The sequence below is a fragment of the Papio anubis genome, chromosome 7 (assembly GCF_008728515.1).
Source record: "Papio anubis isolate 15944 chromosome 7, Panubis1.0, whole genome shotgun sequence".
In the NCBI taxonomy this organism is placed as follows: Eukaryota; Metazoa; Chordata; class Mammalia; order Primates; family Cercopithecidae; genus Papio; species Papio anubis.
Genome location: NC_044982.1, coordinates 141,717,957 through 141,743,181, shown reverse-complemented (window position 1 = coordinate 141,743,181; position 25,225 = coordinate 141,717,957). Strand labels below are relative to the sequence as shown.

General features: G+C 40.9%; 1 protein-coding gene and 1 long non-coding RNA gene across 4 annotated transcripts in view; one reads left to right on the top strand and one right to left on the bottom strand.

Annotated features, from left to right (window-relative positions):
- LOC116275864 overlaps positions 1 to 5,533 on the bottom strand; it is a 9,825-nt gene extending 4,292 nt beyond the window's left edge. The window contains exons 1-3 of one of the 2 annotated variants that reach the window (XR_004185180.1): positions 5,424 to 5,533; positions 3,885 to 3,934; positions 1,387 to 1,437 (exon numbers count right to left, since the gene is read on the bottom strand). This is a non-coding gene — a long non-coding RNA (uncharacterized LOC116275864). Of the gene's footprint in view, positions 1 to 1,386; positions 3,935 to 5,423 lie in introns of both variants that reach the window. The other variant, XR_004185179.1, reaches the window with a different exon arrangement.
- On the top strand, positions 4,577 to 25,225 carry SPATA5L1 (spermatogenesis associated 5 like 1). Of its 2 annotated transcripts, none has more exons than XR_004185178.1 (8): positions 4,577 to 7,872; positions 9,657 to 9,842; positions 15,015 to 15,173; positions 19,122 to 19,331; positions 20,147 to 20,368; positions 21,828 to 21,958; positions 23,115 to 23,240; positions 24,845 to 25,217. XR_004185178.1 is itself a non-coding variant. In XM_031668757.1 (8 exons), exons 1-8 carry the CDS (start codon positions 6,784 to 6,786, stop codon positions 25,010 to 25,012), a joined length of 2,262 nt encoding a protein of 753 aa, XP_031524617.1. In that variant the 5' UTR covers positions 6,673 to 6,783; the 3' UTR covers positions 25,013 to 25,225. The 2 variants fall into 2 exon arrangements, 1 of the variants encoding a protein (XP_031524617.1); XM_031668757.1 differs by having other exon boundaries at positions 6,673 to 7,872; positions 20,147 to 20,339; positions 24,845 to 25,225.

The following is a 25,225-nucleotide window of genomic DNA, read 5'->3' as shown; positions in this document are numbered from 1 at the left end:
GCAGTTTGAACCAAAGATGTGAAATAAATCTTCCTGGGGGGAAGTTCAGTTTGCATTAAGGCTTTATAAATGAATGACCTGGAGTAAAGGGTTTACTTGGAGGAGAGAATACCATTAACTCTGCCCTGTCCGCCCTTGTACTGTAGTGCTCTGGATGTCATTCCCTCCCATTTCCCGCACATTTCCTGGTACAGAATGAGTAAATAAATGGCATTCAAGGCTTTCCATGACTAAGTCCCATTTTACCAATCCAGCCTTGCTGCTACTCATTAATTCATTCAACATATCTTGATTTTACACTTAAATCCTTTAGGTACTGTGGTAAGTACAGAGCACCTGGAGAAGAACAAGACTCATTTTCTGTCCTTAAAGGGTTTAGAAAGACAAGGATACCACAACTAAAACACAATATGATAATTGTTCTAAGAGGTACGTGCAGGATATCAAGGAAACTCAGAGCAAGAATACTTATTTTGGAGGAGGGAAAGAGATCAAGGAAAGTTGATAAACTGTCCTTGAAGTTGCTATGAATAAACCATGGGACAGTATCTTCCTTGTTCCTGGAGCCTAGTCTTCTTTCTGGCTCAGTCCCCCAGATCTGATCTTATACAATATTAGGTCAATGCTTAAGACAAGTTTGAACGTTCTAAATTCATTTAGATAAACTAAATTTTCAGATTTAATATAACTCAGACATAATCCTCAAACCAGTCAAAGTATAGGAGATTTTTCTTGGCTGGATTAATATAGTCACAATTTAGGGAGAGATTGGAGGGATGGAGTTTAATTAGGACATTTTTGCAATGATCCAATAAAAGTAATAAAAATTCTTATTGATGGTAAGCATAGAAAAGAGTAGATGAATGTTTAGATAAGCTGGCAGCATACAGTTTCCAAAGGTATGGTATAGTCAATCTTAAGATACAGTATTTGGGCTGGGTGCGGTGGCTCATGCCTGTAATCCCAGCACTTTGGGAGGCTGAGGTGGGCGGATCACGAAGTCAGGAAATTGAGACCATCCTGGCCAACGTGGAGAAACCCCGTCTCTACTAAAAATACAAAAATTAGCCATGCATGGCGGTGTGTGCCTGTAATCCCAGCTACTTGGGAGGCTAAGGCAGGAGAATCACTTGAACCCAGCAGGCAGAGGTTGCAGTAAGCAGAGATCACGCCACTGCACTCCAGCCTGGGCAGCAGGGCGAGACTCTGTCTCATTAAAAAAAAAAAAAAAAAAAAAAAGCCAAAAGTATAACAGTGTGGTAAAGATAATACTGACTTTCTGTTATTTTCTTAAACACAAAAAGCATATTCCAATCTCAGGGCATTGGCACAGGCTTTTCCCTCTCCCCTCTCCCCTTCTAATTCTTCTGCCTGGTTTCTACTTACCCTTCAGGTCTCAGCTGGAATATCACTTCCTCAGAGGCCTTCTCTCCTTTCCTGTTGTGAAATAAGAAATATATATATGGTCTCTGCCTCTAGTCCCTGGCCTAGAGCTCCCAACACCCTTGTAATTTCCTAAGTTACAGGGGTGCTAGGAGAATCTTTGGTTCTAATGTTTGGTCTTTGCTCTCGTTCCTGACATGGAGCTCCTAAATCCCGTGGACTTTCCTGAGTGATAGCAGCAGTCTTTTGTTCTACCAAGGCAATTATTGCCTGGCTCCTAGATGAGGGTTGGTCACTGGAAAGACCAACCATGATTATAAACTTGGAGCTTTCAGCCCCTACCTCCATTCTCCAGCGAGGGAACAGAGGCTGGAAATTTAGTTAATGATCGATCATGCCTACATGATGAAGGCCCCATAAAAATCCCTTAACTATGGGGTTCAGAGAGTTTCCAGGTTGGCAAACACACATCCATGTGCCTGGAATGTGGTACACACCAACTCCATGGGGACAGAAGCTCCTGTACTCAGGACCCTTCCAGATCTCACCCTTTGTATCCCCTGGCTGTTCATCTGTATCCTTTATTACATCCTTTATTAATAAGCCAGTAAATGTAAGTAATGTGTTTTCCTGAATTCCATGAGCCATCCTAGTAAATTAATAGAACCTAAGAAGGGAGTCATGGGAAGCCCAATTTACAGCCTGTCCCTGGTTAGAAGCACAGGTCACAACCTGGAACTTGTGATTGGCATCTGAAGTGGGGGGTAGTCTTGAGGGACTGGGCCCTGAACCTGTGGAGTCTGATGCTATCTCCAGGTAGATAGTCTCGGCACTGAATTGATTCAGAGGACACTAGGTGGTGTCTGTGGGAAAATCTGCTTGATATGTGGGGAACCCCCCAACCAACACCTGGTGTCAGAAGTGCTGTGTTGAGTGGCTGAGTGGTATATGAAAGTAGGAAAAACAATTATCCTTAATACCTGTTTAAAGTAGCCCTTTTCTGTTTATTTCTTTCAAGGCAATTTTCATCACCTTTAATTATCAGATTTATTCACTTGTTTACTTCTTTAATGTTTGACTTCCCAGTAAACTATAAGCTTCATGAAGGCAAGGATTACAGTGTTTTTATTGTTGTTGTTTGCCACCAAATACTCAGCCTCTGGTATAGTAACTAGCAAGAAGTAGATGTTCAATAAATATTTGTTTTAATAAATATATATTATGTTTGTAAGCTGAAAAGTGTGAATCAACATCATAGGGAAAAATTACCTTAAAATTAACTTCTAAAAAAATGATCAATCAAGCAATTTCGTGAAAATGTGCAAGAACAGACTTTCAGAATGATGTTCTATGAACCATAGTCTGCAGGTCATTTGAAATCCAGCAAATATTTTCATCCTCCTTCTTCAGATTCTATAACTTATTCTATATCTAGAATTACTCTAAAGACTAATTCTAACCTGGATACAACATAAAGAGTAAAGATGGAAGATTCTAAAGAACAATTTTAACAATGTTCTATTTAGGGAGATTTTCATTACATACTTTAAGAACATAGGTTTGGCATATTAGGTATCTGTAGAAATAAATCACTTACTGCATCTACATGAGCCTGTTGAGATGAAAGTATTTGAAAATCATGCTTTTTCAAGGGTGGCTAAACAAATCTCTATTTATCTATTACAACTCATAATCATTGCTAATGTTCAAATATGTTAGGGTTGAACATACCACAAAAATGGAAATGCAGGAAAGATTAACATTATTTAAGCTGCAGATGATTCATGCTACTGGTTTAACCATTTTCTTTAGATTTTTTTCATGTACAGGAATATATTTTTTTATATATATAAATATGCTGAAGGGACAAAAATCAGGTATGATCATTATCCTCAAGAAGAAACAGGTTCCAATTATTTCTTTTGAATTATAGACTTAAAGCTAATTAAGAATTTTTATAGTTAATTAAAAATTACATTGTAACCTTGAAAGCAGCAAAGGACATAAAGAGAAACTATTTGTTACATGCATCTTTGGGAAAATCTCACAAAAGATTTTGTTTGGCAAAGCTATTTGAAACAATTTAAAGCTAGAAATGTTTCTAGGCTACAGCAAGATGAATTCCATTGGTTTGGATTTTGACCTACCACTAAATTTTGGATTTAGGAAGGGTCTCATTTTTATACTTAACACAGAAATTAAATTTTAACTTAGAAACTGAGTTTTACATGGCTTGAGGCATGTGAAAATTATGTGAGAATAAGTCAGTTACTGCTGTGATCTCAATGTTTGTGTCCTCCACAAAATTCATTTGTTGAAATTTTAACCCTTGAGATGATGGTAGTAGGAGTCAGGGCCTTTTGGGAGGTGATTAGGTCATGAGAGTGGAGCCCTCATGAATGGGATTAGTGTGCTTATAAAACAAACATGAGAGAGCTAGCTAGTCCCTTCCACCATGTGCGGGTAGTGAGCTATCTCTAAACCAGACAGTGGGCCCTTACCAGACATGGAATCTGCCAGTGCCTTGTCTTTGACTTCCCAGCCTCCGGAACTGTAAGAAATAAATCGCTGTTATTTATAAGCTACCTGGTTTGTGGTATTTTGTTACAGCAACCTGAACAGACTAAGCCAGTTAATATATAGAGACAACAGATGGCTTCACACATCTAGATGAGGATCCTGGGAAAATCGAGTTGGAAACTACAGTTGAGAACACCAATGTCCTAACAATCCTGTAGCCTTCAGGCTTAGTTGGTTCTGGACTCCCTCTAGTGGTTCAATTCTGGTGATTTAATAGATTTAATTCTTCAATTCATAGAATTACCAAATTTCTGGTCAGATTAAAAACCACTAAGCAAAAGACCCACACAAGTCCCATTAGAATGGTTTACCACAAGGAGGCCAGGTGCAGTGGCTCATGCCTGTACTCCCAGCACTTTGGGAGGCCGCGGCAGGTGGATCACTTTAGGCCTGGAGTTTGAGACCAGCCTGGCAAACAGGGTGAAACCCCATCTCTACTAAAAATCCAAAAATTAGCCAGGTGTGGTGGTAGGCACCTGTAATTTCAGCTACTCGGGAGCCTGAGGCAGGAGAATTGCTTGAATCTGGGAGGCAGATGTTGTAGTGAGCTGAGATCCCGCCATTGCACTCCAGACTGGGTGACAGAGCAAGACTGTCTAAAAAATAAATAAAATTTTAAAAATAAAAAGAATGGTTTATCACAAGGAGATTATGTCACTGAATGGCAGTGATAAATATGGATGAAATCATAGTGTTGCAAATGGTTATACCTAAAGGGACAGAATGGATTTTACTGGTTGATTGGGAAAGACATTTACAGTTTTGCTTAGAATGAGTGGGTAAGAGCTGAAGGCCCAGTAACAGAATTCCTTGTTGCTTTTGTTTGCGACCTAGGGTAAAGACTGCATCTTTTAGGGAAAGAGTGAAGTGAAAGAATATTTCCTGTGCATATGGATTCTATAAGGTCAGAGGGTTCTTGTTTGACCTTGTATAAAATCAGCCTCTTAGACCAACCCAAAGCAACATGTAGTCTCCTCCTTATCATATTCCTAATAGCATAGTTTGTGACTCTGTTTTAAACCAATTCAGAAAACTTTAAGGCCGATTTAACTTTACTGGCTCCCTATGTTGGCTTTGGTTATTCCACTCCATTAAACCTTTACTTCTTGGCCATTTCTGCACTGTAAATATAAGTAAATCTACTAACTCCTTTACATGAGATCTCTTTACATATTTAAGACAGTTATCATGTCCTCAGTAAGTCTTCTTTCCCTCTCCCAGATCCTCAAAACTTCTTGGAACTATTCAGGAACTCCATGAGGTACAGGCTTCTGTACAAGATATATGTAAAATAACTTGATAGGCATGTTATTCACACCTTTAGGAGTAAGTAAAAACGATGGCTTTTTTTTTTTTTTCAGAAAATGCAAAGCTATTATTTAAAAGTCCCAAAACCAAAAAGAACTGAAGCCAATGGGATTAAGAGATAAAAAGAAAACAGGAAGTAATGGGTGACTTACCCATTTCAAGACCTTCTCCTGCTATTTTCTGATCCCTAAGTTGTTCCAGAATCGATTTAAGCAGAAAAGTACAGCAGAGACCAGATAAGTTACTGTGGAGTCAAGAAGTCTATCATGTCTGCCATGAAGTTTGGATAGAATGAGTCAGGAATTGGCATTGGTCTTAAGATCCCAGATCTGAAAGTACTTCCCATTGATAAGATATTACTACACAGTCTGTAATTGATTATTTGCATAGATAGAAAAAACAAACAAACTTCCCCAGCAACTTAAGAACTCTAAAATATCAGTTTTGTCAACTCACAAATTTGGGTTGCGGTGAAAGTGGGAAAAATAGAGATAGGAAGATGTAAGTCAAATAAAAACAAGGTGTATCTTTTTGTCTTTGAATATCCATAGTTCTTTTTTATAAGGCAATTAAGAAGGATAGAAAATGTATTCCAGCTGATAAAAAGGAATTCCCTGTGCGAAAGGGAGAGGAAAGGCAGAAAGCAGGTGGAAAAAAAAAAAATAGCAGGCAGTTGTCTTTATAATGTAGATCGGTATCGCCTCTAATACAGGACTCGTGACACTGTTGTGCCCCAATTAGAGAGCAAGCATTGATCGCATGAACTTTAGTGATAACTTGTTGCCAAATAATATTCAAAAGAATATCAGAAATCAGAATAAATATACTATTAGTGTTTCAAATCCATCAAGTAACCTAGTTTTTCTTCCTTCCTCTCTACAAGGGATTTTAAGTGCCACAGTGTGCTTCCCTCCCACTATGCTGGTGCTTTTCCATAGGATGGGTTGTGCCTGGACCTCCCAGATTGGAACGCCGATTATCGAAGGCCCCAAGGCTGTATTCTCAGCTACGCCAAGTCACCTCAGATATTTGCACCAGAGCACCCAAAATTCTGTGCCCATGAGGATAGTTGGAGTTTGTTCACAAAATAGCAAAGTCTCTAGGTTGCTATTCCAACAGCGGCAGTACTGATGCTCCAGTTCGAAGGCCAGGAAAACAGAATGTAACGCCGGTGACTTCCAAAATATAAGTAACCACCAAAGTACATGCTTAATGACCTAGTGAAGTTAGCTTACGCCGCCTCCCAGACACCTGTAATGAAGACCATCTCGGCAAAGCTCTGGGGTGGGCAACTCGATTTCACGAAAGCGGACACCAACGCTCTACCCAGGAATAAATGCGTCGTCTAATGTTCCCATTGGCCCTTTCGGCCTTCACTCAGCGGCTGGCAACGCAGTCTTCCCTAGCGCATGCGCGCCATCTGCTTCCGGCCTGCGAGCTCGGTGTTCCACTCTTTGTGGGCCGGGTGGATTTCCCGCTCTGCTTTTCTTATGCCTGGTTGATCTGTGTGCAATGGCTCCGGACTCGGATCCCTTCCCGGAAGGGCCTCTCTTAAAGCTGCTACCCTTAGACGCTAGAGACCGGGGCACCCAGCGCTGCCGCCTGGGCCCGGCCGCCCTCCACGCCCTGGGCGCGCGCTTGGGCTCAGCAGTGAAGATCTCGCTACCCGACGGCGGCTCCTGCCTCTGCACTGTCTGGCCTCGGCGGGACGGAGCGAACGGCTTTGTGCAGCTGGACCCGCTGTGCGCGAGCCCCGGGGCGGCGGTCGGGGCGCCGAGATCCCGGAGGAATCTCAGCCTGAGCCACCTCCTCCTAGTGCCCTGTCCGCCCCTGCGGCGCGTTTCCGTGTGGCCGGTGTTGCGAGAGCTGGCGGGCGCGCCTGGTGCCCCGAATACAGCCGCGGTGCTGGAGGCGGCGCAGGAGCTGCTGAGAAACCGACCGGTCTCCCTGGGCCACGTGGTGGTCGCTCCGCCGGGCGCTCCTGGCCCGGTGGCTGCCTTGCACATCGTCGGCGGAACGCCCAGTCCCGATCCCGCTGGGCTGGTCACCCCTCACACTCGCGTCGGCCTTGGCGGGGAACCTCCGTTCGAAGCCCAGCCGCAGCCCGAGGTGCCCCTGGGAGGTCTTTCGGAGGCGGCCGACTCGCTGCGGGAGCTCCTCCACTTCCCGCTCCGCTACCCGCGGGCCCTGGCCTCGCTGGGCTTAGCGGTGCCCCGCGGGGTGCTCCTGGCGGGGCCCCCCGGAGTGGGCAAGACCCAGCTGGTGCGGGCCGTGGCGCGCGAGGCGGGCGCGGAGCTGCTGGCAGTCAGCGCCCCCGCGCTGCAGGGTTCCCGGCCTGGGGAGACCGAGGAGAACGTGCGGCGGGTCTTCCAGCGCGCCCGGGAGCTGGCCAGCCGCGGGCCCAGCCTCCTCTTCCTGGACGAGGTGGACGCTTTGTGTCCCCGGCGGGGCGGTCGAGCACCCGAGAGCCGCGTAGTGGCCCAGGTGTTGACGCTGCTGGACGGCGCAAGTGGGGACCGCGAGGTCGTGGTTGTGGGAGCCACCAACCGGCCGGACGCTCTAGATCCAGCGCTGCGTAGACCCGGGAGATTTGACCGAGAGGTGAATGGGCTTGGCGGGTTCGCCCACTGTCGGTGGAACCTCGGCCTTTTCTGGCACTAGTTGGCTGCCCCGGAGGCGTTTGTCTCTTAGGTTTGAGCATCGATGAGGTTGGAGTGAGGCGCTTTGCAATGCAAAGAACACGTTCTCTGCCCATCTATGATCTGTGAGTCAGGACCCGTGTTTCCCCAGAGTCAGATTGTCAGGACCTGTGAGTCAGGATCTGTGAGTCAGGACCTATATTTCCCCAGAGTCTTAATTGTTTTGGGAAGCGGGGTGGCCATTACGGATTAATTTTGTGCAGGTCCTATAATCAGTAATGTTAATTCTTAAGAGAATTTTGGTCACCTACAAGCATGTTAAACTCATGTTTTGGAATGAGAATTTAAAGAAGGATAACCTCAAGAAGTAAGTGTGTTGAAATAAAAAGGGAGAAGGCGGGGAAGAACTAAATGGAAGCGGGCATTAACTCTTCTGGATTTATTCATTCCTTGTCATAACACCAGCACCCTATCCCACAATTGAGAAAGTACCCACAACTGCTCCCTGAGTTGTCAGGGAGGTTGAATATTCAGAGCTGTCCTATTTTATAAGCTTTGGTCCTAAATTGATTTGAATGCTAAAGAATAGCTTGAAATTTAGTGACTGATATTTCTATTTTGTGATAGGATTCAAAAGAGAAATGATAATTACACTCTTTTAGTTAGTTCAGGACTTGAGTGGATTTCTTCCTTGCACTATCTAGTACCTTTGTGTCCTTAAGAGCCAGGGACCTAGGTATCTATACCTGGCTTCTAGAACTTTGTGTGTTGTAAAAATAACAAAAACTTGTTAAATGACATAGAATTTTCACTGTGCAACTTTCTAGCCAGTGTTACTCCTGGAGTATTAGGATTTTCATAATATTCAGAATCTAAGCTATACGTAAAGTGCACAGTACTAGTTCCAAAATGGGTCACTAAATTGTCGTACATGTTTATCAGCATAAAAAACATGTATTATTATTATTTTGGCAGGGCTTGGTGGCTCACGCCTGCAATCTCAGCACTTTGGGAGGCTGAGGTGGGTGGATCACCTGAGGTCAGGAGGTCGAGACCAGCCTGGCCAAGATGGTGAAACCCCGTCTCTACTAAAAATACAAAAATAAGCTGGGCATGGTGGCGCGTGCCTGTAGTTCAGCTACTTGGGAGGCTGAGGCGCCAGAATCACTTGAACCAAGAGGTGGAGGTTTCAGTGAGCCGATGGTGCCCATTGCCCTCCAGCCTGGGCAACAGAGTGAAACTGTGTCTCAAAAATGAATACATAATATATATATATACACATACACATATATAATTTTTTTTTGGAAGTAACTTTTTTAATTGATCTATTTTTATTGATACATAATCGTGCATGTTTTGGGGTACATGTGATATTTTGGTACCTGCATACAATTTGTAACTATCAAATCAGGGTGTTTAGGATATCCATCACCTCAAACATTTATCATTTCTTACCTGAGTGTTGGGAATATTTCAAATTCTCTCCAGTAGCAATTTTGAAATATACAAGAAATTATTGTTAACTGTGTTCAACCTACTATGCTATCAAACATTACACTTAGTCCTTCTATCTAACTGTATGTTTCTACCCATGAGCCAACCTCTCTTCATCCCCTCACCCCCCAACCCTTCCCAGTCTCTGGTTGCTATTCATTCTGCTGTCTACCTCCATCCATGAGATCAACTTTAAAAAGAATATATTTTAAACTATAAACTTCTTTTTTTGTTGTTTTGCTTTGCATATAGGTGGTCATTGGGACTCCCACACTTAAACAAAGAAAGGAAATTCTGCAAGCGATTACCTCAAAGATGCCCATCTCCAGTCATGTTGATTTGGGCCTTCTTGCAGAAATGACAGTTGGCTATGTTGGTGCCGACCTGACAGCACTCTGTAGGGAGGCTGCCATGCATGCTCTCCTTCATAGTGAGAAGGTAAGAAGCGTTAATTTATGAACATCTGTGTTAATCTGTTATGGTAACAGATTAATTTGGGGGTTAAAAAAAATGGTGAGTACATTTCCTTAGAACATTTGATAGCTTCCTCAGCTGTTGCTTATACATTTTACATCTCAACGCTATATAAATAGTATATGATTGACGGTGGGGATAAAGGGCTGAGTCCTCTGGGTCTACGGAGTAAATGTGTTCTTTACTCTTATAGTAACTCCCTCGTGCTGAAGCCCAGAGCAGCCAAGAAATAACGCATCTCCAGAAGAATCAAAGAGTTTTTTTATTTGAATTTTTTTTTATTTTGAGGCAAATTCAGACTTAGAAGTTACAAAAACAGTACAAATAATTTCCATATACCCTTCTCCCAGATTCTCCAAATGTAACACTTGCCACATTTGCTTTATCATTCTCTCGTGTATTTTCTTTTCTCTTCATGTGTATTTTCTTTTATATATACATATATATAATGAAATATTTGAGAATATGCTACATCCATGATGCCCCTTTACCCTTGAAAACATAAGTGTATCTTTCTGAAAAACAAAGACTTTATACAAAGTCAAACAAATGATCAAGCTGAGAAAATTAACACAGACACAATACTTGTACTTAAATAGGCCTTAATCTAGAATCATACTTCAGGCTTTCTTCTATGACCATAACTTTTTAAGAGTCAGTTATTCTGTAGAATATTCCTCAGTTTGGGTTTGACTAATGTTTCTTCATGATTCAATTCAGTTTTTGCATTTTGGGCAGGAATATAATAGAAATGATCCTGTGTCTTTCTCATTGCATCTATTAGGCAGCACATGATATGTTTCTCTTCTATCACTGGTGAAGTTAACTTTGATTTCTTGGATAAGGTGGTGTCTGTGAGATTTCTCCATTGTCAAGATACCATTTTTCCCTGTGGTGTTAGTAAGTTATCTAGTGGGAGACGTAAACTTTTCTAACCTAGGAGAAGATTGGGTACTTGGAATTGTATTTAAATTTGTCCTTGACCCGCAGGTCTGTAATTCATGACTACCTTTCCTAACAATATTTAAGATATTAGATTAAATATAATACTTTTCAACATTGTTGGTTGGAAAATCCAGTATTTGGTATATAATAAATAGTCCTGAATCCTTAAACCCGTTCAGGAAAAAACTGATTTCAGCAGGCTAAGGATTCTGAAACAGAGTTTTCAATCTCATTTGTAACATCAAAATTGTCTTTTCATCTTAAAATGCGAAAGGATGATTTGTTATCCTAAATTTTGAAAAGCCTTTTTACCTAAATAATTTATACCTTGCCTCATTTCCTTTCCTTTATTTCTACAGTTACAGCGAAGGTGGGGAGGAGTTATGTGATCTTCTAGTGATCTTTTAAGTCTTCATCTTGTAGGTTTAGACCAAAACTGCTTGAAGTTTTAAAGTTCTGTGTGTAAAGGTGTGAGAATACATGTCTTTTGAGGGAGACAATAAGAGTAAGCAGGAGATGGGAAGGGAGATTTACATTTAGGATTTCCTCTGCTTTGAAGTTCCAGGTTTGACCGTAAGCGCCTCTGACTTAGGTGGCCCAGTCAGCTGCTGTTGTCCCAGGGTGGAGCCCACTGCTACTTCAGGAGGGGCCTGCTCAGGTGTAGTTACCACAGTTGATGGCTGAGTTCAGAAACAACCAAGGGGAAGTGGAAGGAAGAAAGGCAAAAAGGATGAAGGGACAGAGACAACTGGGAAGGTACTGGCTCCGTCTTTTATTCTTTCCCCCACCAGCTGAGGGGCTTCCCCTACCTCTACCTATGCCAGGGCAGATAAGGGATACCTTACAGTTTGTTAAACTTTTTGTGAACTATTCCTATTAAAGGATTAGAAATGTAGTTTAACACTCACACATACACAGAGGGGAAAGAATGTATATGCCCAAAGAATCAAGTAAAATAATGTGTACACACATGATCTGGAACTATAAATGAGATTTTCAAATACTAGTTGGTGTTACCTAAAGATTAGTTAGTATTTGGACATCAGACACCTAACATCTGATACTGTCAGCCAGTTAAAAAGGCTATTTTTTTAAGTATGTGATAGTGTTATTCATGAGAAATGAAGATAGAAAATTATAAAGAACTGCCTACCTGAAATGTCACTTTCCAGAGATGACAGTTGTTAACACTTTTGGGAGAATACGGAATAGCTCTATACATACAGATTCACTTCACATCAGTTCACAAATAAGACAAGACAGTTTGTTTATGAAAATGGGAATTTGTGGACAACTAGATGTTTAGAATTAGATTTAAGAGGGCAAATACTTTAATAAATACAGTACAGACATTTTTAATAAAATTTTGAGGACTTTTTAACTAACAAAAATGTGTTTCACTAGAATGATCAAGGAGAGTGTAAAAAGTCTCCAAAATATAAGCTGAGAGTGAAGACGACTTTTCTAGGCATAACATAAACCCTAAAGGAAATTATTTGCTGATTTCACCATTTGGGGGTGGCAAGCAATACTATAAAGTCAGACTAGGAAAAATACTTTTAGTCCAATTTCTGTGATTTGGAAAGAACTTTTACAAATCAGTGAGAATAGACCAACAGTCCAAGAGAAAATGGGTAATAGGATATGAACAGGTAGTTGACAATAAAAGGAATGTCAATAAACACGAAAAATCTTCAACCTTGATTTCTTTTAAAATTATTGTCTTTATTTTGAAATAATTTAAAACATATAGTAAAGTTGCAAGATAGTTACAAAGAACTTCCACTAAACCTTTTATCCAGATTCACCAATTTTTAACATTTTGCCAAATAAGCTTTATCATTCTCTTTTGCTCTCTTTCTTGCTCCCTCTCGTCCTCTTCTTTCTCTCTCTCATCTCTGTATATATATATTTATATGCACATAGTATTTATTTATTTTGGACCATTTGAGAGAATGGGTTGCATATGTCATAACATTTTATCCCTTAACATTTTAATGTCTATTTCCTAAGGACAGCAATGTTCCTGTATGTCACCACAGTATGGTCATGTATAGTATTGTGTCCTTAGAGCCTCACATGTAGAGGCACAAGGTGTTCATTGGTTCCTCATTGGTGATGCTAATTTTTGTCAGCTAGTTCAGGTGGTGTGCAGTTTCTCCACTGTGTAACTGCTGTTTTTCCCCTTTGCCACTAATGAGAAATCTATGGGGAAACACTTGGAGATATCCTGCTCCTCATCAAACTTTCAGGCTGGGCGCAGTGGCTTATGCCTGTAGTCCCAGCTGCTCGGGAGGCTGAGACAGGAGGATCACTTGAACCCAGGTGTTCGAGGCTCAGTGAGCTGTTGCCTCAATGCCACTGCACTCCAGCCTGGGCAGCAGAGCAAGACCCTGTCTCATAAAAGAATAAACTCCCCTCAATGTAGCATCCAATTCTTGCTCATAACAGCCTTTAATATCATGATTGCAAAAAAGGCAATTTTTCTAATTCCAATATTCCCTCTACCTCATTCTGAATTGAAGAAATTTAGTTAACACACTAATGAATGAGTACTGGTTCTTCTGTCATATTGGCAGACACTTAAGAGTTTGGTAATGGGCCAGGCACAGTAGCTCGTGTCTATAATCCCAGTACTTTGGGAGGCTGAGATAGGTGGGTCACTTGAGGTCAGGAGTTCAAGACCAGCCTGGCCAACATGGAAAAACCCCATCTTTACTAAAAATACAAAAATTAGCCAGGTGTGGTGGCGCATGCCTGTAAATCCCAGCTACTTGGTAGGCTGAGGCATGAGAATCACTTGAACCCAGGAGGTAGAGGCTGCGGGGAGCCAAGATCACAGCACTGCACTCCAGCCTGAGTGACAGAACGAGACTCCGCAAAAAAAAAAAAAGAGAGAGAGAGAGAGAGTTTGTTAATGTCCAGTATTGGAGAGGAGTGGAGAGAACACAGCTTCATTTTATTGAAGGAGAGTAAATTGATACAGCTTCCTTAGAGAACAATTTGGTAATAGCTGTCAATGTATATGTGTGTACTTATAAACCCAGTAATTCTACTTTGAGGAAATTATTACATAAAATACTTGAACATGAGTTTGAACATAGTGGCTCATGCCTGTAATCCCAGCACTTTGGGAGGCTGAGATGGGAGGATTGCTCGAGCCCACGAGTTCCAGACCAGCCTGGGCAACATAGGGAGACCCCATCTGTACCAAAAAAAAAAAAAATTTATTTTTTGGCCAGGCGTGGTGGTTCACGCCTGTAATACAGCACTTTGGGAGGCTGAGGCGGGCGGATCACGAGGTCAGGAGATCGAGACCATTCTGGCTAACACGGTAAAACCTTATCTCTACTAAAAATACAAAAAATTAGCCAGACGTGGTGGTGGGCGCCTGTAGTCCCAGCTACCCAGGAGGCTGAGGCAGGAGAATGGCGTGAACCCAGGAGGCAGAGCTTGCAGTGAGCCGAGATGGCACCACTGCACTCCAGCCTGGGCAACAGAGTGAGACTCTGTCTCAAAAAAAAAAAAAAAATTAATTAATTAGCCAGGCTTGGTGGCACATACCTGTAGTTCTAGCTACTCCAGAGGGTGAGTTGCAAGGATTACTTGAGCCTGGGAGACTGCAGTGAGCTATGATAATGTCACTGCATTCCAGCTTGGGCAACAGAGTGAGACCCTGTCTCAAACAAATACTTGAACATGAGCACAGAGACTTTTTCAGTTGCAGCTTTGTTTTTAATATCAAAAGACTGGGGATGACCTAATGTTTGTCAGAAAGGTGTAGTTGGGGTAAATTCAGTAGTGTATTATGGAATTGTCAAAAAGAATGACGTAGAACTATATTAGTTGACATGAAAAGATATATATTAGTTGACATGAAAAGGTGAAAGAAGAAAAGTACAGGTTGATATAGTATGGTTCTATTTGTGTATCTGTTTAAAAGGATATTTGTATGCTTATTATCATAACATACTGGAAGAATCACAAGAAACTGTTGACATCTTTCAGGGAAGAATTAACTGGCAGGAATTGGCAGGGAGACATTTATTCTTTGTACTATTTATATAAATTGTTTTTATAATGATAACAAAATTACAAATCCAAAAGAAGATTTAAAAAACGAATTGTGCTATAAAAAAAGACCAACCTAATTTTTGGTTTAATTTTGATTTTTTGGGTGTATTTCTTCAGAACCAGGACAATCCTGTGATTGATGAAACAGACTTCCTTGAAGCTTTTAAAAATATTCAACCCTCATCGTTTCGAAGCGTCATTGGATTGATGGATATCAAGCCTGTTGACTGGGAGCAGATTGGTGGCCTTGAAGATGTAAAACTGAAGTTAAAACAGGTAAGACAGATAATATACTTAATCCAGTAGGATATTACAGATTAACATTCTGTGCATTTATGATGACAACATACTGCACTGAAACTATTCTTTCTGCTATCACTAATGTGATCCTAACATCTAAATCCAATGATTACTTTTCAGTCCTTATTTAATTGGACTTCTATGGATGTCTAAATTGGTTTTTATAATTTCCCACCTCGACCCTCTCTTTTTTTTGTTTTTGCTTTAAAGAGTTTATAACCTAAGGCTGGGTGTGGTGACTCATGTCTATAATCCCAACACTTTGGGAGGCCAAGGGAGGAGGATTGCTTGAGTTCAGGAGTTCAAAACCAGCCTGGGCAACATAGCAAGCCCTTGTCTCTATTTAAAAAGAAAAAAGTTCATAACCTAAGGCTGGGCATGGTGACTCATACCTGTAATCCCAGCAGTTTGGGAGGCTGAGGCGGGTGGATCACCTGAGGTCAGGAGTTCAAGACCAGCCTGGCCAACATGGTGAAACCTTGTCTCTACTAAAAATACAAAAATTAGCTGGGCATGCTGGCAGGTGCCCATAATGCCAGCTACTTGGGAGGCTGAAGCAGGAGAATCACTTGAACCTGGGAGGCGGAGGTTGCAGTGAGCCGAGATCCCACCACTGTACTTCAGCCTGGATGACAGAGAAAGACCCTGTCTGGGGAGAAAAAAACAAGGTGTGTAACCTGTAGTCTTAGCACTTCAGAAGGTCGAGACAGGAGGATCTCTTGAGGCCAAGAATTCAAGACCAGACTGGGCAACATAGTAAGACTCCCTGTCTCTACAAAAAAAATTTTTTTTGAGACATGGTTGCTCTGTCACCCATGCTAGAGTATGGTGTCACAAACACAGCTCACTGTACCCTTGAACTCCTGGGCTCAAGCAGTCCTTCTGCCTCAGCCCCCCAAGTAGCTGGGACTGCAGGTGCATACCACCACGCCTGGCTAATTTTTAATTTTTTGTAGAGATAGGGTCCCACTGTGCTACTCAAGCTGGCCTTGAACTCCTGGGCTTAAACAGTCCTCCAACTCGGCCTTCTAAAGTGCTGGGATTATAGGCATGAGCCACCATGCCTGGCCTACAAAAAAATTTTTTAAATTAGCCAGGTGTGGTGGCACTGCTTGTGGTCCTAGCTACTCAGGAGGATCACTTGAGCCTTGACCCCAGGAGATGGAGGCTGCAGTGAGCTATGATTGCACCACTGCACTGCAGCTTGGGCAACAGAGTGAGATCCTGTGTCTTTAAAAAAATGTAAAAAAAAATTTTGGCTGGGCACGGTGGCTCACGCCTGTAATCCCAGCACTTTGGGAGGCTGAGGCAGGCAGATCACCTGAGGTCAGGAGTTAGAAACCAGCCTGGCTAACGTGGAGAAACCCCGTTTCTACTAAAAATGCAAAAAATTAGCCAGGCATGGTGGCGCGTGTCTCTAATCCCAGCTACTCGGGAGGCTGAGGCAGGAGAATTGCTTGAACCCGGGAGGTGTAGGTTGCAGTGAGCCAAGATTGCGCCACTGCACTCCAACTTGGGCAACAAAAGTGAAACTCCATCTCAAAAAAACAAAAACAATGTATAGGCCGGGCGCGGTGGCTCACACCTGTAATCCCAGCACTTTGGGAGGCTGAGGCGGGAGGATCACGAAGTCAGGAGTTCAAGACCAGCCTGGCTAATGTGATGAAACCCTGTCTCTACTAAAAATACAAAAATCAGCCTGGTGTGGTGATGCAATCCTGTAATCCCAGCTACTCGGGAGGCTGAGGCAGGAGAATCGCTTGAACCCAAGAGGCAGAGGTTGCAGTGAGCTGAGATCGCACCACTGCACTCCAGCCTAGGACAGAGTAAGACTCCATCTCAAAAAAAAAAAAGAAAAATCAATTTATAATCTAAAACGGGTCAGCAAATTTTCTGTAGAGAGACACAGTAAATGTTTTAAACTTCACAACCACTCATCTCTGCCATTGTAGCACCAAAGCAGCTGTAGACCATATGTAAATGAGTAATTGTATTCTGATAAAATTATGGACACTGAAATTATATAATTCTCACATGTCAGAAAATATTCTTTTGATTTTTCTTCAAGCATTTAAAAATGTAAAAATTCTTCTTAGTTTGGCTGTACCAAATATAGGTGGAAGGCCTTAGTTTGCCTGGATATCTGATCTAAAAGACATTAAATGGACGTAGTACAGGGACTGGTAAAAGCACAAAATTGAAATGAACAAGATGGTTACCTGATAGTGGATTTCACAACTCTTCAGATCGCAACTCTTCAGATCCTGTCACCTGCATTACAGTTTCAGAAATAGATTTTGCCAATTCGCCTACATGTGATCCTGCCCTAATGAACTAGGTTTCTCTAACCACACACATAACAGACTGATATATAAGTAATAATTATAATTTTTTCATCTTAGCCAGGAGCTCTATCTCCAGTGAACCCTAGAATTTTTGAGTCCATGGATAAGAGCATTTATAATAGGTGCCAATATTTTTTATGCATTGTCTTATTTAATCTTTACAAGATGCATGAGAGAAATTAGCCACACCTTCCTCTTGGAAGCACTCTGTTTCGTTTGCTTTGAGACATTAAGCTTTTCTGCCTTTCTGGGCACCCCTCTCCCCTGCCTTAAATGTTAGTGCTCAAGAGGCTCCCGGAGTCCTCTTGTTGGAGCTGTGCGTGGTTTTATGATGATCTTGATGTCCGCAGCATCAACTGACCCCTGAAAACTGTTGACTCAGAAATCTGTATATCTAGAGTAGACGTTTCTTCTAATCATCAGAACTACTTCACTGCCTGCCTGCTGGATAACCCCAGAGATGTCAAACTCAGCATGTCCAAAGTTCAGCTAGTCAGCTCTGCTGCCACACTTGGATCCCCTACCTCAGTTAATACAGCTAGCCACCCCATCCTCTAAGTCAGAAATCTGTCTTCTAAAGGCATAGCATTAGAACTTTGCCCTTATGTAAAGTACAATTCTGTTTTATGTTTCAAATATCCATCCCTTCCACACCATCTTCACTGCTTGTGACACTCCAGCCTTATTATTTTTGTAGACTGAATCATTGCAAGAAACTTCTAACTGGTCTCCCTGCCTCTAGTTTCATTTCCTTCCAGTCCATTCTTCATACTGCTTCCTCAGTGCAGACTAAAGCTTTCAAGGCCTGTTGTGATCTGGCTTCTATCTCCACTTCAACGCCATTACTTAACTTTGTTTAAGCCTGAGTTTTTGCATCTGTAAAATAATGATTAAAATGGCTAAAAACCGTTTACCTTAAAGGTAATGAGGACTCATTCACTATTGAGTTTACTGCTACTGAGTGCCTCCTTTGGGTAGGTGTCATTCTAGGTGCTGGGGATTTTAAGGTGAGCTTTGCTTATGTTCTAGCAGAGTAGAATGACAAACCCAACGTGGAAAAATAATAATAGTGAATAAGTGCTTTAAAAGTAAAGGATGGGCAGTAGCATAGAGAATGAGTAGGAGGAGGGGGGCTTACGCTTTAACCAGCTGGTTAGGAAAGACCTCTCCAAGGAATTGACACCTGTGCTGAGACCTGAGTGATGAGGGATAGCCACATGAAGATCTCAGGGGAACGTTCAGGCAGAGAGGAAAGCGAGGAAAGCAAGGAAAGGCTCTGAGATGGGAACAAACTAAGTGTTTAGGAGATAGTCAGATTATATAAGGCCTTGTCAGCTGTGGTGAGTAAGGAGTTTTGATTTGGATTTTATTCTCGTTCTAATAGTAAATCATTGAAGGATTTTAAACAGGAAGTGATGTCACCTGACTCAAATTATAAGCTCTCTGCAGTGTGGAGAATGGACTGTTTCCAGCTCATGACAGGAGCCTGAGAATTGTTAAATGAACAAATGAATTTACTGGATGATTTGACATTTTATTATTACACTAAAACAACTCTTCTTTTTTTGTGTACTTTCAGAGCATTGAGTGGCCTCTGAAATTCCCTCGGGAATTTGTTAGGATGGGCCTGATGCAACCGAAGGGAGTTCTCCTCTATGGGCCCCCTGGATGTGCTAAAACCACTCTGGTGAGGGCCCTGGCCACAAGCTGTCACTGCTCTTTTGTTTCAGTGAGTGGAGCTGATCTGTTTTCACCATTTGTTGGAGATTCAGAAAAAGTCTTGTCTCAGGTTTGTTTATTTCCCCATATGTTTAAATTTACTTTTGAATTTTTATTTCATTTCTTATGGACAAACATTTTTAAAAATATTACTAGTGTTTTTTCCAGTTAAAAAAGTTATACATGTTTATTGAAAATTTAGAAAATATAGGAAAGTGTAAATATGAAATCCTTCGTAATCCTCCTACCTACTATTAACATTTTGGTTAATTTCCTTTGTCTTTTTTTTCTGTTTTAAATAAAATCAAGAGTAGGTTTTATATATCTATAGCTTTATCCTGCTTTTTAAAACTTAATATTACCACTTTTGAAATTCCATAGCGTCAATTCTTTGAAAATACGGTTTTTAACTCTTACATAATACTCCATTGTTTCTTGTTTTATTTACTCGTTCCCCAATTCCTAGACATTCAGAATCTTTTTTTATATATTTTAAAAATTATAAATAGTGGCCAGGTGTGGTGGCTCATGCTTGTAATCCCAGCACTTTGGGAGGCCAAGGCAGGTGAATCACTTTAGGCCAGGAGTTCGAGACCAGCCTGGCCAACATGGCGAAACCCCATCTCTACTAAAAATACAAAAAAATTAGGTGGGTGTGGTGGCGCACACCTATAATCTCATCTACTCGGGAGACTGAGGCACAAGAATTGCTTGCGCCTAGGAGGCAGAGGTTGCGGTGAGCTGAAATTGCACCACTATACTCCAAACTGAGCAACAGAGCAAGACTGTCTCAAAAACAGAATTATAAATAGTAATGTGGAAAGCATACATTCACATGACTAATGTATAACATATAGCTTTTTAATATTTTTTTCCTAACAAAAGATATTTCGACAAGCAAGAGCAAGTACTCCAGCAATTGTGTTTTTGGATGAAATTGATTCAATCTTGGGAGCTCGCTCAGCCAGCAAGACAGGATGTGATGTTCAAGAACGAGTTCTTTCTGTTCTCCTGAATGAATTAGATGGTGTTGGACTTAAGACAATAGAGAGAAGAGGAAGTAAATCAAGTCAACAGGGTAAATACAAGGAGCTGAAAAATGAAGAGGTATTTATTAGCCAGAACGCACCTAAAATCCAGGCCAACATTAAATAGAATGCATATATGCTATAGCTTTACTTACGCTGAATTCATCTCGTAGAAGGATTTATTATAATTTCAGTTTGACTTTGTTAGGGCTTTTAGAGCTAATAAAAATTGTGATTTGGCTAGAAAAGGTGAGGTACATCTTATAATAAGTTATCTTAAGTATAATAATGTAAATTTTATTTTTTCTAAGAATGAGAAATACAGTTTTCTTATTGCTAATAGAGAAGGCAGTTTATTCTTGTTTCCATGTCCTAAGAAACCAGTATTCATTTCTTTCTAAAAATTTTTATGTAGGCTGGGCACAGTGGCACACCCTGGTTATCCCAGCACTTTGGAAGGCCAAGGCAGAAGGATTGCTTAAGGCCAGGAGTTTGAGACTAGCCTGGCCAACATTGCAAGGCCCCATCTATGAATGAATGAAGGAAGGAAGGAATGAATGAATGACAAAGGATATTATTTCCAATAGTCTTAGTATGGAAAATTTCCAGTTTTCTTGAGAAATGGGTTTCTTTGGTTTTAATGAATTAAAATGGCCTTTGGAAGTCCCCTCCCTGTCTTTCTGAGTCTCTTCTCCAGAGTTTGGTATCCCTAAATTATCCCTGATATTTTTCCTTTTCTTTTATTCCTCTCTTGTTGTCACTCATTTCCTATTTTTAAAATTGTTGCATGGGATTGTTGCATACACTCCTTAGGAACATGTCATACTAGAATTAGGAGGTACCCACGAGGTTATCTAATCAAATCATTCCATAATACAGGAATTCCTTCTATAACATCTGACAGGTATTTACCTAGCATCTGCTAAAATACTTGCAAACATAGGGAACTTAGTACTTTGAGGGATTATGTCACTGGAGAGTTGCCTGATTATTCAACAAATGATTTTGAATGCTTAGTATATGTAAAGCCTTTCTCTGCTTTTAGACATTTCTTTATCCAGGATTTGCATACCTGCAACTTAGATTGTCATTTCACAGACAAATAAAAAGTCCAGTAAATCTTCGACTCTTTAGGGATATGAGAGTCAAGACTTCTCTGTAACCATATATCTCTACCCGTTGGTCATACATATCTGTCTTTTCAAGTAGCCCGTTTAAGGTGTAATCCTTCATTGGAGGCTCAGGTGCACTCAAGTCACCAGATGAGTGTTCTTCTCTTTGGGATAAGGCTTTTCATGTTTTCATACGGAGAATATCTCTTAGGTACTCCCTTAGCCATGCACACGAAGTACTTCTTCGATTAATGATTTGTTTCTGGGATATCTTGATATCAAGAAGCTGGTCTGGAAAGGGGATATAAGCGTTCTGGTCCCAAGAAAAGGATATCCCTATTTCAATTTAAATAGATCTTCTGATTTATAATTTTTAAAAAACTCACAACTGATTGAAATTACTTTTTGTTGTGTGTTTGCCCTCAGAGTTTCAAGAAGTTTTTAACCGAAGTGTCATGATTGTTGCAGCAACAAATAGACCTGATGTGTTAGATACTGCTTTGTTACGACCTGGAAGATTAGATAAGATCATCTATATTCCACCTCCAGATCACAAGGTAATCACTGTAAACATTTACTGTGTGTGAGCTCAGCAGAATGGAATTCCAGTCTGGATATAGGTGTCCATGGTGTTCTACTCACCCTGGGTTCCACCTTCCTTGCCTTCCTTCCTTCCTTTCATTGCATCATAATTTTGATCTGCCTTTGTTGGATACTCTGATCCTGTTCACAGAGAAACATAAGCCTAAATATAAGGTGGTTATTGTATGTGTTGTGGCAGACTCTAAATACGGAGTCAACTCAGCATTATTTTGCAGCTAGAGTAAAGGAATCGTAAAGTGTTAAAAGAGCTTTGAAGATTGAGTCAGCATCCTTATAGTACAGTGCAGAAGTCGGAAATCACAGAGATTATGCTGTGTATCGTGGTCAACCAGTAAATTTGTTGTCCTTGAAGTACAGTGCAGAAACCTGAGATATCAGAGATTATGCAGTGTATCATGGTCAACCAGTACATTTTTTGTCGTTAACAGCCAGAGCCACTGACAGGCAGGGTGAAAGGCACAGAGTGAATTTTTTTGTTCCTTGAGCTTTTATCAAGTTTTGAAGGGATAGAAAAATAAAATTTATTACCTGTTATACCTTTAAGTTATATCTGATAATTCATGTATTTGCTTCTTAAGCCATGTCTAATAGTATTATTTGTACCCAAAAGAGAGATTCAGCTGGGCGTGGTGGCTCATATCTATAATCCCACACTTTGGGAGGCCAAGGCGGGCAGATCACCTGAGATCAGGAGTTCGAGACTAGCTTGGCCAACATGGTGAAACCCCGTCTCTACTAAAAATACAAAAATTAGCTGGGTGTGGTGGCAGGCTCCTGTAATCGCAGCTACTCGGGAGGCCAAGGCAGGAGAATCACTTGAACCTGGGAGGCAGAGGTTGGTTGTAGTGACCCAAGATCGTGCCACTGCACTCCAGCCTGGGCGACAGAGCAAGACTCCATCTCAAAAAAAAGAGAGAGATTCATAAGTTTTTTATGATGTCATGATTTTTACCATTGGCATATGGGCCATTGATGACTTAGTCCTTCTAACCTCTGTATATACTTTCTCGGTAATGTGAAAGAAAACTCAAGCTAAAAATATTTTAATAAACCATTGTGTCAAACATAAATGTTATAAGATTTAAAATACTGTTTTTTATTTTGTTCCAGGGCAGGCTTTCTATTTTAGAAGTCTGTACAAAAAACATGCCAGTAGGTCCTGATGTCTCCTTAGAAAACCTAGCAGCAGAAACCTGTTTTTTTTCTGGAGCTGATCTTAGAAACCTCTGCACAGAAGTAAGTTAATTAGTGAAGACATTTGTGGTTCAAAACATTTCTTCATCTTTTCAAATCTTCATTCACTCAGCAGTATTTACTAAAAGCCTGTGTGGTACAGGCTTACGAAAAAAAGTTTTTCGTAAACTTTTACTAAATATAACATTCAGAAAAATGCACGGATCATAAGGGTACAGTTCATTGAATTAAATGATCACATTTTTATAATCACTACTTATGTCAGGGAATAGAACATTATCAACACCCCAGAATCTTCCTTTGGGTCCTTTCCCAACCTCTGTCACCTGCCTTCTTCTGAAAGAGAACTATTGGCTGGGCTTAGTGACTCATGCCTGTAATCCCAGCACTTTGTTGGGGTCAAGGCAGGAGGATCATCTGAGCCCAGGAGTTGAGACCAGCCTGGGCAACAGTGGGGAGCCCTTGTCTCTAAAAAAATTTTTTTAAAATTGTCCCGGCTACTCAGGAAGCTGAGGTAGGAGGATCACTTGAGCCTGGAGGTCAAGGCTGTAGTGAGCCATGATTATGTCACTGTACTTCTGCCTGGGTGATAGAGCAAGACTCTGTCCGCCACCAAAAAAAAAAAAAAAACACAAAAAGGGAACCACTGTCCTCACTTCCAACAGTGGGGATTCGTTTTGTCTGCTTTTGAACTTTATATGAATGGAAGCATGTGGCATATGTTATTTTCTGTCTGGTTCTTTAACCCAAAAAGAAATTCATCCATGGTTTTGTGTGTAACATAGTTTATAATATTCTAGTACATGAATATTCTACATTTGTTTATCCATTCTTTTATTTTGGAGTATCTGGGTTTCTACTTTTTTGCTATTATGAGTTATGCTGCTGTGAACAGCCTTGTACATGCCTCTTAGTTCCCATGTCTACTTATGTCTATTTGTAAACATACTTAGCTACAAGGAGAATTGCTGGGTCATAGGGTATGTGTTTCATCTATTCCTTTATAATAAGTGCTGGCTGAAGACTTTTCCCTACTTCACCATCAAGAAGGTATTCTCTGATCTTTAAAAGTACATATGGGTTCATAAAATATATATTAATCTACAACTTGCTTTTTCTTTCTTCCCATGTAAGGCTTTCTTTTTTCCCATTAATGTAAAAGAGGTTATGGTATACAAAGTGGATTTTTAATCACCTTATTTAACTTTTTAGCATAATATTTTTAGTGACATGAAAATTAGAATCCTATGAAGTGAGGCTGAGATTTTCCATTCAGAGTTTAAAGTATTACCATATATTGTTAAAAAAAAGAAAAGAGGGCAGGCGCTGTGGCTAACGCCTGTAATCCCAACACTTTGGGAGGCTGAAGCAGGTGGAACACGAGGTCAGGAGTTCGAGACCAACCTGGCCAACATGGTGAAACGCCATCTCTACTAAAAATACAAAAATTAGTCAGGTGTGGTGGCAGACACCTGTAATCCCAGCTATTCGGGAGGCTGAGGCAGGAGAATGGGTTGAAACTGGAAGGTGGAGGTTGCAGTGAGTCAAGATCGCGCCTCTGCACTCCAGCCTGGGCAACAAGAGCGAAACTCTGTCTCAAAAAAAAAGCAAAAAGAAATTGTTTTCTATTGCTTGTCTCTTAATAGGCTGCTTTGCTGGCTCTGCAAGAAAATGGACTAGACACAACTACAGTGAAACAAGAGCACTTTCTAAAATCACTTAAGACTGTAAAACCATCGTTAAGTCGCAAGGACTTGGCTTTATATGAAAATTTATTTAAGAAAGGAGGATTTTCTAACTTGGAAGGTATTTAAAAATCACCTTACACCCTTGTTCAGTTGTTCACGTTAATTGAAATGTGAACTTGCCTGTCGTTTGCAACTTCACACTTTTAGAATTTGTGTTTGTATTTCCTGTAAGTAAATAAATAAAAACAAAAAAACAAAAAACACAAAACCTTGTGCCTGATAAGCTAAGGCTCATTTATTTTTAAAAGGCATATTAAATAAAATAATGTAATTTAGGAA